Source organism: Lepisma saccharinum, chromosome 7, assembly GCF_977018435.1.
Source record: "Lepisma saccharinum chromosome 7, izLepSacc3.1, whole genome shotgun sequence".
Taxonomy (NCBI): Eukaryota; Metazoa; Arthropoda; class Insecta; order Zygentoma; family Lepismatidae; genus Lepisma; species Lepisma saccharinum.
The window spans coordinates 35,878,707-35,893,281 of NC_139235.1; the positions used below are offsets into that span (position 1 = coordinate 35,878,707).

A 14,575-nucleotide genomic window follows, 5' to 3' on the forward strand; every position below is an offset into this window, starting at 1 on the left:
TATTTATCCGCCCTTCTGGCACCATTTCTGACCCTATTCCTGTATGTATGTATGTGTGTGTGTATATATATATATATATATATATATATATATATATCAACTTCCTGACCCACCTAGCCCACCTTGTCCTCACTTGTAACAACTTTACCTTTGAAAACCAAAATTTCCTTCAGATCCGAGGTACAGCCATGGGTACCAGAATGGCCCCATCCTATGCAAACTTCTTCATGGGCCAACTTGAGCAAGAGTTTTTGGCTACCCAACCCCTCCAACCCCTCCTCTGGCTCCGCTTCATCGACGACATCTTCATGCTCTGGACACATGGAGAACCATCCTTGTCAGCTTTCCTGGACCAACTTAACCACTTCCGTTCCCTAAAATTCACCTGGACACACTCCCCCAACCAGATCACCTTCCTGGATGTGGACGTGCACATCGAGGGAGGACACCTGACTACCTCCATCCACATAAAACCCACCAACCACATGCAATACCTACACTTCTCCAGCTCCCACCCGTTCCACACCAAACAAGCCATTCCGTTCTCTCTGGCCCTCAGGGGACAGCGCCTGAACACTTCACCCACCTCCCGCCAGAATTATAACCTCCGCCTACACCAGGCCCTGGTCAACCGTGGATATCCCTCCATCCTGGTCACCAAGCAAATATCGCGAGCTGCCTCACATACCACTACCACCAAGAAACCTGCTGCCACCAACCTACCTGCACTCATCACCCAATATCATCCCCACCTCAACAAAATCAGGCACACAATGCACTCTCTTCTCCCAATTCTCCACAGTGATCCCGAAACCAAAAACATATTTCCCGACAAACCCAGAGTGGTCTTCAAACGCCCCCCCAACCTCCAAAACATCCTGGTCCACAACACTCCTTCACCACACATCCAACACCCCCCTGCCCATAAATGCAACCGCCCCAGGTGCAAGACCTGCCCCATCCTCATCACTTCTCACACCCTCCAGGTGCACACGGCCACTGGCAAATTCACCCTCCATCCCAAAGGGACCTGCCATGCCTCAAACCTTATCTACATCCTCACCTGCAACATCTGTGGTGATTTTTACCTGGGGGAAATATCAACGGCCATCAACCTCCGCATCAATAACCACCGCTCCTCCACCCACAACCTGGACTTCACTGTCGCCGTCCACACCAACCACCACAACATCAGTTTGAAGGACTGCTTCCGGGTAGCGATCATCCACCTCCTACCCCAACCAGCCAACACCTCTGTTCGCAAAAGATGGGAGAGGGCCTATATATCGACCATGAGTGCAACCACTCCACCTGGCCTGAACAAGGCCACCCAGTAATACCCGCCCCTTACCCACCCTCCCTCCCTAGCTATCCCAACCCTCCCGCCCACCCTACTCATCCTACACACTCACAGTTTACGACGAGCCTGGTGCCGAAACAGTGTTTTTTCCGTTCTACGCACCGCTTCTTCTTCGACGGGGACCTGGCAACTCTGCAGTGCCCCAACTTCCGGTTCCGTCTATTTCTCCTCACACCGATGATGCTATGAAATTAGCGAAAATTTTGAATTTTTCTACTGTCCGGTGAGTGTTTCCTTTTACCTTCTTTGATTTTTACTTAGCCCTTTTGGCCCTCCTTGCTTTTATCCATTATATATATATATATATATATATATATATATATATATATATATATATATATATATATATATATATATATATATATATATATATATATATATATATATATATATATATATATATATATATATATATATATATATATATATATATTTGTCCAGTGATGCTGCACAACAACATTTTTTCCTATTCTATTGTTGTTCCAATGCAGTTTCATGATCTTGAGAAATAGAATGTCAATAAATAAATAAAAAAAATAGCCCTAATATGGAAGTAAATATGAAATACAAGCAATTTGGTCACCCCATATCAGTCACACTTTGTTGCACAACTAGAAATGAGAGCCATTCAACAAAAAGATCTAACGGTCACGAGGACGAATCTACAGGCGAGGGTAGAAATAGATAGGGACATGCAGGAACCAACATTGAAGGTTTCAGACTGCAATGAACTATAAAAAAAGTCAGAAAGTGGTGCTGATACCACCTTCACACTTTTGACATATATTCATGCTACAGTACATTGCACAGCAGGTACAAGCTTAATGCAAATCATCCCTAAGTATTATTAATTATAGACAATGGAAGGTCAGAGTCAAAAATAAAAAGCAAGAGTCATACCCCATCAAACCTTGATCCCAGCCTCTGATAACCTGGCCAGATCCTAAAGTGAAAGTCAAAGGTTGTCCTCGATCATAGCTATTGTCGAACTCTGTTCCATCCTCGAGAGTCCCCTGAAATGGTAGAAAAATATATTAAACAAAGATTACAAAACAAGCAACCAATGAATAATTGAATTTTAATACATAAGGTTAAAGAGGAATTGAATAATTCTACTTTTAGGATTAGTAATAATTTTGCCAGGCAAATTAGGTTTTAAAAGTCAGTGCCCGATCCTAACAATATTACTCAAAAATACCTTTGGGGCATTCCATTTGAAAAGGCCTCTGAACCTCAATTTTTAAAATTAAATGCACTGCAGTAACTTCATCCTATCTTGTGAGTGAACAACCTAAAATTGTATTTTGGATAAAAATTCAAGTATTATACATGATTAAGTTAGAAAGTAGAAGGTATTTTACACATAATTCATTTATTTTAACTTTTTTGATTTACTTGTGTTTTCTATTGTGTCCCACCCGAGATACCAAAAAACAATTAATTTTTCCTTTAACTGTTACATTTCCCCCTCAACTCCACTAGAATAATCAAAGGTCAATTACAGTAGTGGGTTTTATGCTATTATAAACTCAAGAAAGGAAGAGCCCCCCTCCAGCAGATTTGCTTACACTTAAAACAAGCTCAACATGCCCATATGAGCTTTTTGCTCAAGTGTGGAACCCCCTCTAATCCAAGAATTTTGTAAAAATGCCCTCAGGAATTTTTCAGAAAGGAAGAGCCCCCTCAGATTGATTTGCCCATACTTACAAAAGTTGCATCAGCCAGATTTTTGTCCATAAACTTGTCAAAATTGGCCATACCTGAAATTAAGCCAATACACACACACATACCCATCCATATACACACATATTTACTTCCAATTTAAGTTTAATTGGAGCCCAGCCTCAACTTGCATATCTAATATTAAAACAATGTAATATGCAGAGCCCCTCTAGAATTGCTCCGTGACTCTCTCATTTCTTACATCATAAACATATGATTTTTCTCCTATGAGAATAACACTACATATGGTGTCATCAGGTAATGCCTCATGAAATTCACAGATAATTTTAATATTTGTTCTATCATTCACCACAACTTGTTTTCTTCTTGAAGTGTTGATTACAAACATGGGTCTCTGTGTTTTGAATTCATCTGGTGTGTAATACATGTCTGTATTGCCTGTAGTGACTCTTTTGAAAGCCGAAAATGCCTCATATAATTTAAGGAAATCATCCTTGGACATGTCTAAATTATAATTTTCTCTAGGAAATACCTCATTTCTGCCATTTTTAAGATATATGTTCTTGATGTTGCAGTTATCAAATTTACTTGAATTTTTTTCCTGATTGTTGTGTCTTCCAGTCTGAAACAATACCACTACAAAATCAGGCATGTCATATTGTATGCTGGAGAATGAATTTGTAGCATCAAACTCATAATATGTACCAGATGCGGGCTTCTGTACACATTGATATGTATAAAATTGTAGGGGAACCTGTGGATTTTTTATTATATCTGCTTTGTATTTAAGAGCATAACTGGGCTCATATTCAACAACTGGCACTCTTAACTCCATAGTCTGAATAATGCATTTGCCTGCATCAGGTAGGGTATTAGGCAGAGCTTCTCCTGTCGAGTTTAATGTACTGTACCTCATCAAAGCATTGTTATCATTTGCAGCTCTTCTAAATGTGATTCTTAACCCACCCTTCCACATAATATCTTTGTAATCTGAGAAGAATCCTGGCAATAGGCGCATAGGGAACAGCACAGTGTGGTTCTTAGATAATATCTTATCACCAGCCTCAAATCCCCCGATTTTGTAGTATGAAGCCTCGGTTTTGGATAATTTTAATGTGGCCAAAGCTGTGGAGGTAATGCCGGGATAATCCACTCTGTTTATAACAACGCCATGCTTTCTGATCTCAATTTCAGAGAATAGATGAGGCACAAAATTGTCTACAAGTCTTATATTTGAATTTGCCGGATAATCTGTTCCATCGAGCTTTACAACATCAAATTTGATGTAAAGATCTGCTCTGTGGGGGTGTATAAATCCATCCCCTATATCAAGATCAACCTCAATCTCTGTGTTGGGTTGATTTAAATTTGCAAATGTCCTCCTGTTTGGGGGGAAAGATTGTAGCTCATAACTCTCAATATTTTCCATTTTTTTCTTGTATGTATTTTTATTTAAATATTAATCTCTATGATAGCAGTTGTTGTGGCTCCAGCAAAATCAACTAATTCTTCTTTTTCATTAGTGACCATCAATTCAATATAATCTATTCTATTATGGCACACAGGAAAATATAATGTTGGGGATGGATTATAGATAATAGGCTCCATAAATTCAGAATTAGGTTTGAATGTTGCAATAATACCTGTTTGTTTGTGAGTGCCTATGCCATTTGATTTGGTGATCATACCCTCTGCTACATTACAGTGAATATTTAGAGTCTCTATGGCTAAGAATTTAGGTATATTCATAGCAGTGTGTTTGATGCCTGGTTCAAGTTTTGTGTTGTTCTCAAAGCCTAACAGCTCTCCAATAGTACCCAAATCCACTGTTTCTGTAGCAGATACAATTTCTACTCTGTGAGTGACAGAATTTTGACTTAACACTATACCTCTGGGTAATTGAGCATTTAAAGTGGAGAGATTATATTGCCCTGGAGTGATGACAATTTTTTCATCCCCTACTGCAATTTTGTTGTTGTGGTGTGTAATATTAGGGATCAGGTACATGCCATAAAATGCCCTGAGAGCTATTGTTTTGGGATATACAATGTCATCATGTAATTTGAGTTTCAATATTGAATTTTGGCTGGTGAGATGAAATACCCCCATGATGTTTTAAATACCACAAGGCTTTTTGAAAATCTTCAATTGATGGTTTATTTATTTGAGACATATATCTAAGAACAGATAAACACAAATGTCCACAATTAACATCTTTGAAATTTTGAACACGGGCATTATCGTAATAAAGATTAGTTGATTTTAGATATTTTATTAAATTTTCAGGTGGAACACCTCCAAATGAATCAAACACAAATGCCTTATTTTTTAAATATTTAAGATAACAAATCCAGTGAGTGCCCTGATTTTTGTACTCATCCAAATTAACAATGCCACACTCTTTGTTGAGTGGTTGTTCTGGCAAAGAATCAGACATGTACACACCTCTAAAATGTTTGATGCCCAGTGGCTTGATTAAAGCTTCAATATCTTGGTTTGTAAGCGGCTCTTGTTTTTTTTAAACTTATTCATGGCTCTCTTAACACCTTTGCCTTGTTTCTCCATGACCAGGTTATGGCGCCTCTGCTCATCTAATTCTGCCCTATTCTTCTTGGCATCTATTACTGTTTTTGCTATGGCAGCTGATCCCCCCGCCAAGCTCCCAACAGCCCCGAGAGCAGCTAAAATGGCAGGGATGGTAAATATAAATCCCCCTACATGTGATTTTTTTCTTGATTGCTGTAATTTTTTTAATTGGGGGGTGCTAAGTAACAATTTCATTCCATGTCCCTTTGCAATACAAGAATTTTTTTTCTTGCGCTGCTTTTTGGTCAAAAGACTGTCAATAGTTTTAAGAGATTTGAGACCTGCATAAGGTATTTGATACATAACACCCTTGGCCTTCATTGTAGGTTTATTATATATATATTCACAGCCCCCACCCCAATTTTTGTTTGGTGCTCATAGCTATGGTGGTTCCCAATGCTGCTATTTTTTCACTCAAAGAAGCATCTTTGCTTACAAATCTACCAAATGCAGCCTCTTCTAATTTCTTGTCTGCAACATGTCTCTTGTCAAGATCAGAATGTGTGTTGTATGCTATGTCATGGTCTCTACAAGCAGCATCTAGGGGATTAACTCCAGAATCACCTCTGTTTAATCTATGGTCCAATTTTGTGCCTGGACCACAATATTGATAGCCTGGAATATGTAGTTCAAATGGCAGCTTGTTTATAATGTCATTAACCAAGCCCCGGCCCTCAGAAATATTCCAAAATTTAGGTGGTAGAGTATTAATAATTTTTATAAGATATCCAATCCCCTTAGTGTCATTCACTATAAAATTAGACAATTTTGTGCTTATCATGTCCATAATTCCAACCTTTTCATTGTAAAAATTGTGGTTCCCAGCATTTTCCTCCCCAGCTATCACCAATAACCTATCTACAAGTTTCCTGACATCATCAACCCACACAAATTCTTTGGGCAGGGTGTTGTATTGTTTGATTCCACTGCCAGTCTTGATTTGTGACCATATGGGCTTGATTAAATTATTGTATTTTGCCCCACTGCTCGACTTGACTCTTTTTTGTGTGGGATCATTGTTCTGGTATAGAGCATCTGATTTTATTAATATTTCTTTGTAATCCTCATAATCTTGATCTGTATAGCTGCCAGGCCTTTTCCTAGTCATCAGTTCCCATAATCCAGGTGTTCCGAGATACTTAACAAAAGCACCTTTTTCTCCAAGTCGAGATTCTGAATATACAATTATATCATCTCCCATAAATGTTACTCTGAAATTGCCAATTCTATGTATGATGCTGCCATCAAGCTCTGTGTCAGCATATAAGCCAAACACCTCATCTTTATTGTCTTTAGGTGTGGTTAAATATTTTTGAGCAAGAAGACCCAATTCAATAGGATCCTGAGTAGCTTCAATTCTTCTAGGAGCAATAGGACTAGGTGTATGAATACTGGAAAGTGGGGTCAATGGATAATCTAATATGTTCCTTGCAGCTACAGGTACAAGCTCTGTGATTAAATTTTGATTTTGCTCTGTAACAGTTTTGATATTCTTACCTAATTCACCAATAGCATCAATTATGGGCTGTTCTGTTTGTTTGTGTTTTTCATAAATTCCTCGGTTCTCTGATTTCCATCCCTTAAATCTTTTTACAAGATAATCTCTTAATTTAAGATCATCAATAATTGGCCTTTTCATGTTTATTTATATATGTTTCAATGTCTAGAAAATTGTTGATTTTATTTCTGTATTTGCCACTGTTGGGTGTTCTTGTCATATCAATTGTGACAAACCCATAACTGTCCTGGTTGCAGCACCTGCTGCAAAACTTGGAAAAATCATTGTAGCTCAAGTCCCCACCTACATATTCATCATGTATGTGTTTGAGGTTGGTATGGTCTTGATGAAACACACATATAAAATTGCTGTTGTCTCGGATCAGTTGCTTGGGTATTTTTGAAAAAGTCTGTGCCAGGTAGAAGCAATCAATGTTTTTGTGCCGGCCCTGTGTAAAGAAATTTCTAACCTTGTTTTGATTATCCAATATAATATCATCAAACACAACAACAGAATTATCGAGACATTCATGAAGTGGCTTAACATCTGGTTCAAAAGTGGCTATATCCAATCCATCATATAGCTTCATCAGCTGCTGATATTTTAATTGTTCCAAGCTCTTAGAGAAGATATACAAGTGCCTGTTTTTCCAGTCTAACCAGTTGGGTGCCAATAAAAAATTATCAACCATTAGTGTAGTTTTACCACAAGCAGATGGCCCAACAATAAGACACCTAATATTATCAGGTAACAAGTTGCCATTTCTCTTATTCTGCTGTTCAGGTTCTGGCAGCCTTTTTATAACATCCCAGGTGCTCATATTATTATTTTGTTTGCATCGATCCAGCTGTGTTCTGGGAGTCCTAGCCATTTGACAAGTAACTTGTTGCCTTTTCTGCGGATGATTTTTTCTATGAGATATGTGTCAGGCTGTTTAGTTTTGCTGAGCTCTTGTTCATAAAACCTGCCTTTGAGAATTTCTCCTCGGTGATCCTTTATTATATATGTGTTAAGGGTCCCAGGTTTAACTTGAACCACTGTAAATAATTCTGTGCTCCAGTTTCTTGTAAAGCCTCTCTTGAATAAGTGCTTATATTTGCTGATTCTTACTTGATCACCCACCCTGTATTTGGCCCTTCTTGTTGTTGGCTGATATTTAGGATAATAAACAGTGCTGATCAATTTTTGCTCATCAGATGAAGTTACTTCAGAGGGTTTCATGTTGATTGTGGAATGGACAGAATTGTTATATTTATGTAGAAGTTCTGGAAGAATATTAATCCATTTATAATTACCCTGCAGTGTAAATTGTTTATACATAAGATTTTTTAAGGTTCTGTTGAATCTCTCTACAATTGAGGCCTTGAGGTCACTGTAACTCGAATAATGTTTTATTGCCTGGCTTTTAATAAATTGTTGAAACACTGAATTATAAAATTCTTTGCCATTATCTGTTTGCAAATAGCGCGGGGATCTTCCACTCTGATTGATGATTGTTCTGATGGCTTCTGTAACACATGCCCCAGTCTTGGATTTGAGTGGCACAGCCCAGGCAAATTTTGAAAATGTGTCTATTACAGTGAGTAGATATTTGTAGCCCTTGTTGATTTTGTCTAAGTTTTTCAACTGTCCACTTGCCATTTCAATCAAGTCCCCCTGCCATAAATCATCTATGCTTTTTGTGACTACTGGCAGTCTCTTAAAATTATGTCTGGCCTGTCTGTGTAATTCATCAACAATAATTTTTCTAGACATAATATGTAAACAAGAATATTGCAACTATAGGGTGTTCAGCAGCTGATACTGCAGGATTTTCTAAATATAATTTGTCCCCTATTTGTATTTTAAATTCCAAAGAGCCATCATCTTCAACATAGGCTGTTTCTAATGTATTGGGATCTGTAAAATCCTCTAATTCTACACTGGTGATTTTCACTTTGTTATCAGCATTTGTTATTGATAAGGTAGGGTAGTGGTGTGCCTGTGGCTGTAGCCAATATTTGATTTTGATTGGTCTCAATGTTCCCCCAACAAAAAATTGGTAATAAAATTGTGCAGGGGACAGCATATATATTTTGCCACCTGGTGTAAATGGAGAATCATATTCTTTGTTGGGGATGCTGTACAATTCAAGAATTACTGAATGTTTGGGATTTTCAATTATGCCTGTTATTTCCTTTTCTGCTGTGAGCAATCTGCTTGTTACAGATTCAAGGTGCTCATTGATGGTTCTAACAACATCATCATGGCCTGGCTTTATTTTTATGTCCACAGCAAGTTTTTTGTATTGCTGTACAATTTCTTGTAGCTGGGTGGCAAAAACAGACAGAGCATTTGCTTGATTGGATTCCATGGTCCCTAGCTGTTGCTTGATATTAGCTACAATTTGTTGCAAATTTTCAACAACTGCCAATTTTGAATTTTGAGCTGTAAGATCATAGATTTGCCTTCTGATATCCTCAAACAGGGCATGCAGTTCATTAATATGTTGATTGGTTGGTAGAGTGGCCACTGTCTGAGTGAGATGTTTGATCTCTGCTTGGATATTCTTGATATCTTCTGATTTCAATATGCGATTCACTGCTCTCTTAATATTTTTAAGTTCCTGTGATGTAGGCAAATTTGATACTGTATTTTGCAAAAATTCAAGTGCCAATTTCACATTGTTTAATTCAGAAGCATCAGCCACATTTTGCATAGCATTTTGGAGCAGGGCTATATCTGCCTGAGTGGGTGTGGATTGTTGTAAAATTTCAAGTTTTGTTTGGATATCATCTATCAAATGATGAAAATGAGACAGTTCAGATTCAGTATTGAGGTTTTCAAGCTTTGTGATTTGGTGCTGGACACTGACAAGGGTATCTACAATCCCAGGCAATCGGGATTCAAGTACATTTGCCAAATCACTTTGCACTGCTGCTATTGTACCTTCAAGATGGGTTATGGAACTTTGAATTTTTCCAAAATCTTCATATGTTTCAAGTTGCAGCTTAATATTTGCAACACTCCGAGTTATTGCATTCAAAGCATCAGAAGATGGCAAATTGTTCATAAAATTTTCAAGTGTCTCAATTTTTTCTTTAACCTCGGCTATGGCATTGTTCAGAGGGTCCAGATTAGGTATTTGGAGTGACTGAATCTGTTCCTTTAGAGTGGAAATCACAAGATCAAAATCTTCTTGTGATTTTATGCTTTTGACAATTGTTTGGAGCTGTGTCTGGACATTATTTATCTGCTCTTCCAATTGTTGTTTCAATTGCTCAGAGTTGTTAGCCTGGGTCTTAAATTTGGCTTGAAGAGCTGCAACAGCCTCTTCTAAACTTTGAAAATTATCCAATGTGGCCAAGTCAGTATATTTCTGAAGCAGCAATTTGAGTTCAGAATCAATTTTAAGAAGAGGGTCCATGCATTGTGATTGCAAATTTGTAATTTCTAATTGAAGACTGGCATTGAGTGTGGTTTGTAAAGCTTGTAAATCACTTCTTAATTTCTTGACTCTGACATCAAGCATCAGAATCTCATCACTGTGATCTTCATGTCTTGTATGGCCAAAAATATCATTAGGCATTTTGTTTAGTAGTTATTTATTATTGAATACCTGATTCTTAATTCTATAAAAAAGGGTATAAGCTTATCATAAGATCCAGGGACCTCAATATATAAGCAGTCACCAGCAGAAACAGTATAAACAGTGCCAGAAATCATGTTTGAGTGCTTAATTCTGTAAATATTTCTCCCTACTGAAATTTTAACATCACCCTCAGGGGTTGTAATAAATTGCAATTGCCCACCTACAGGTAATTGGTAATGATTTAAATTGTTGTTAAATATGTACAATATTTTGCCTGTTTCATCATCAATATCTGTAAGTATGCTGTTCAGATGAATAATTAACAAAGCACTCAGTTTAGACAGCATATCAGAAGAGGGTTGTGGTGTCGGTAGGTCCATAATACCTTGTTTTTTAAACCCAAATAAGTTCATAGGCATGTTTATTTATTTCAAATCATGCTCTGTAATTGGGCATTGATTCCCATTTTTCAAATCACAATGACCCCATGGTAAAGTATGTATGCCACATGATAAAATACATCTCTTATCATCACGTGGGTCCAGAGCCACTTTTCTTACAACATTTGAAGGCAATAAGTGATCCACACTCTGAATTCTGGATTCTGATGTTTTGATTAAATTCTGGGATTTGAGGCAATTTTTATAATCTTCAAATTTAAGCTCTTTTTCCACAGTTACTTTGCCAATGCCCTTGGCTTTTTTGACAACAGCACTACATGTTTTAAAACTGTACATCTTGGCACTTAACCCAGCAAATTCCACAATAACATCACCAAGTGTCTCATCTTTTAACTTGCCGGGCACCTTTTTGTTGTGGGGTTGAATATTCAAATGGCCTGGCAATTCACTGGTATCAAAATATTTAAACAATTCAGGCTGGGTCATATCTTTATAAACATCTTCTGTTTTAATATCAAGAATAAAACTATCCGTGTCCATGTACATCAATTTTATATTATCACCATAAAAAGGTTTCAACACATCATAATACAATGTTAACATATGTGATTTGGCCAATTCCAATATTGCAGCCCCTACATAAATAGGTTTGTCAAACTTAATCTTTGTTTTTTTCATGTTGAAAAGTGCCATATTTTCATCATATATTCTTCTGTAATTGAAATTAGGCTTTGCAACCAATTTTTTGCTCAGGCTGGGGTCAGTAATTATTTTAACATCGGTATGTTTTCTGACATTTTCAATTGTTTTGCCATATACAGAATTTACCATCAATTTAAACAAGGCCTTATCAAATTGGCTCTTTGCAGATGTTCGAAGCTCTGTGTTTGTATCAATGTATGGTTTCAACCATTTTCAGTGCCTGAATCTCAAAACTTTTTTAATTTTGGTCACTTGAACACCATGTTTCATCAGGAACTGGAGGTTCTTGTAATATATGACATAGCCCTGTTTTGGCTCCAGTGTCATCATGAGCTTCTTCTGTTTAGAGCCAGGTGAGCACTGAACCTCGGGAATTGGGGGCAGATCAGAAAATTTGTTATGTAAATGATCTGGAATTGCCAGATCAACCTCTAAGATGAGGCCATATTCACGGTCATCATAGTTCTGAAGATCCTCAATATTGAAATCTTCGAGCCATTCAAGCCCTGCATATGGCAGTTTATCCATCATAGCAGAACCATAGAGGCTGTTGGCATCTACATACACTATATAATTTGATGGCCGTGCTGGATCATAATTGGGAATATATTTGTTATTTGCTCTGGCATATCTCTGAGAACATTGCACCATGCCTCCTCTTATACATTGCTCCATAAACAGATACATGTTCTGATCTCGGATCAGATCCAATTGCTTTTTGGTGTTTAAAAACATTGCATCCCATGCTAGGCCCGGGGCACTGAAAAAATATATTGGGTCCAGTCCATAATTTTGCATTGATGATTTTCTGAATGCCTGCAATATATCAGCTAAGAGGGTCACATCAAGTTTCAAATATGCCATGTGATAATCACCAAATGTCTGGCATTTTAAATTGTTCCACATCAACTGGGCATGGTGATAATCATCATCAGTGATTCCAGATCCTCTGATTTTGCTGTAAAACTCATGTTGCGGTGGCAGGGAGCACTCATCAAATTTAGAAAAATCTGTAACATAATCATATGGATATACACCCTTCCGCCTAATTAATTTCAGGTCCTGATTTGGAAACAAGGCACGTGTGATTTTGAATTGATCATCAGATAATTGAGTGGCCAGTGTAGCCAGGCTAGCAGATAAAATTCTGTAAGAATCAAGAAATCTTATGTGAATAGGAGCTCCATTAACTTTAATTATTTTGCTAATAGCAATATATTTCTCATCATTTTCAGCTAAAATATTTAAATTCTGCTTGTCAAACCCCTCATATCTGATCAGATGATGGAAATCATAATTGGATGCTCCATGGCAAAATATGGGGACAAATTTTGGTCTCTTGATCTTAATATTACAGCTATTACACAGGGCCATTAAGAATTTACCATCTGTATGAGAATGGTGTTTCACCTTGATATTTGTATCTGAAAATTCAGAATCACATACCGGTCATTTTTCTGCATTGTTGAAATCTTCAATCTGTTTCTCTGTTAAAGGCAACATGGGCTTTGATTTTAATAAGATATTAGATGCTATGTCATGGCACTCAATTTCTATTTTATGTGCAAATTTTTTGATGGCATCTGCTCCCATGTATGAATCTTTTTTGGTAACAACACCATCCTGTACAACCACATAATAAAAGCTGGAAGGTTCATGTAGCTGGTATGGTGTAATTGAAGATTCTTCAGGATCTGGGCTACAAAATGCAAGAGATTTGAGATTTGATTCAAAATCACAGACAATATATGCTGGGTGTTCCAACAAGGCTTCAAACTTTTTGAATTTGCAATTTTCACTTGGATTAGGCATCACCATATGAACAGGTTTATGATTTTTACAGTATTTCAGATGCTCAATTAACTTGTTTTTGGCAATTTCTGCATTTTTTTCACAAACACCATTCACCATTTTTTGACCATCAAGTACAGTTAAACATCTTCTGCACAACTTAAATATTCTATTAGATTTATCTAGTTGTGTTCTCACTAAAGCTTCAAGATTATGTATCAGAGTGTAATGATATGTGCCTTCCCCTTCAATTAAGAGCAAATCAATTGGAATAGCAGATTCATCATCAATTGTACTGATTCTGAGGATTCCTTGAAACTGGATACAAAACAGCTAATATACACCACAAAAAGCATTTCTGGTCGGTATTTTCAATATTAACCACAGCTCTTCTGTTTTTAATATTATCAGGTAATGGCAGATATGTAGATCCTTGTAATGGGCTGAATTCAGAAATATTAATATATAACTTGTGTGGAGAGCCGCATAGGCTCCATCCTGACTCTTTTGCTGCAAATTCAGAGTGTTTAATATTTAATTGATCTATCAACCTGCTTATTATTGTGTCTGAATTTGCATTTGAATATACCGGTGCAGTTTCTGTTATGTGGGGCTGTGTAAATTTTGTGCCATTTGGTTTCTTATATTGTGTAAACAATTTGAGGGACAGCTTATAAGAGCCATTTTGTGCATTAAGAATTGCCTGCAGATCAGGATTTACACTGTTCAAAAAATTCTCAATGCCACATCTTGGCTCTGATACAAACCGATAATCCCTAAGTTGGGCATTAAAACTGCTATGGACAGGTGCATAGCATAGCTGCTTTGCTGGTCCAGCATTAACAGGTGCTTCATGCTTTCTTTTCAGACCAGATGTAGATGGTTGTGAGGGCAATGTTGATGACTGTACAGAACAAGTATCTTTATGTGTATATGTGAAGTATTGCATGTTATATTTTCTATTGCATTTGGGGCAAATTTTT

General features: G+C 37.2%; 1 protein-coding gene across 1 annotated transcript in view; it reads right to left on the minus strand.

Annotated features, from left to right (window-relative positions):
* The window catches only part of LOC145989806 (peptidyl-prolyl cis-trans isomerase FKBP2-like), a 221,684-nt gene that overhangs the window by 85,805 nt on the left and 121,304 nt on the right, over window positions 1-14,575 (minus strand). Inside the window, exon 3 of the mRNA XM_083125165.1 lies at window positions 2,261-2,373. Coding sequence (XP_082981291.1) covers window positions 2,261-2,373 — 113 coding nt within the window. The remainder of the gene's footprint in view (window positions 1-2,260; window positions 2,374-14,575) is intronic.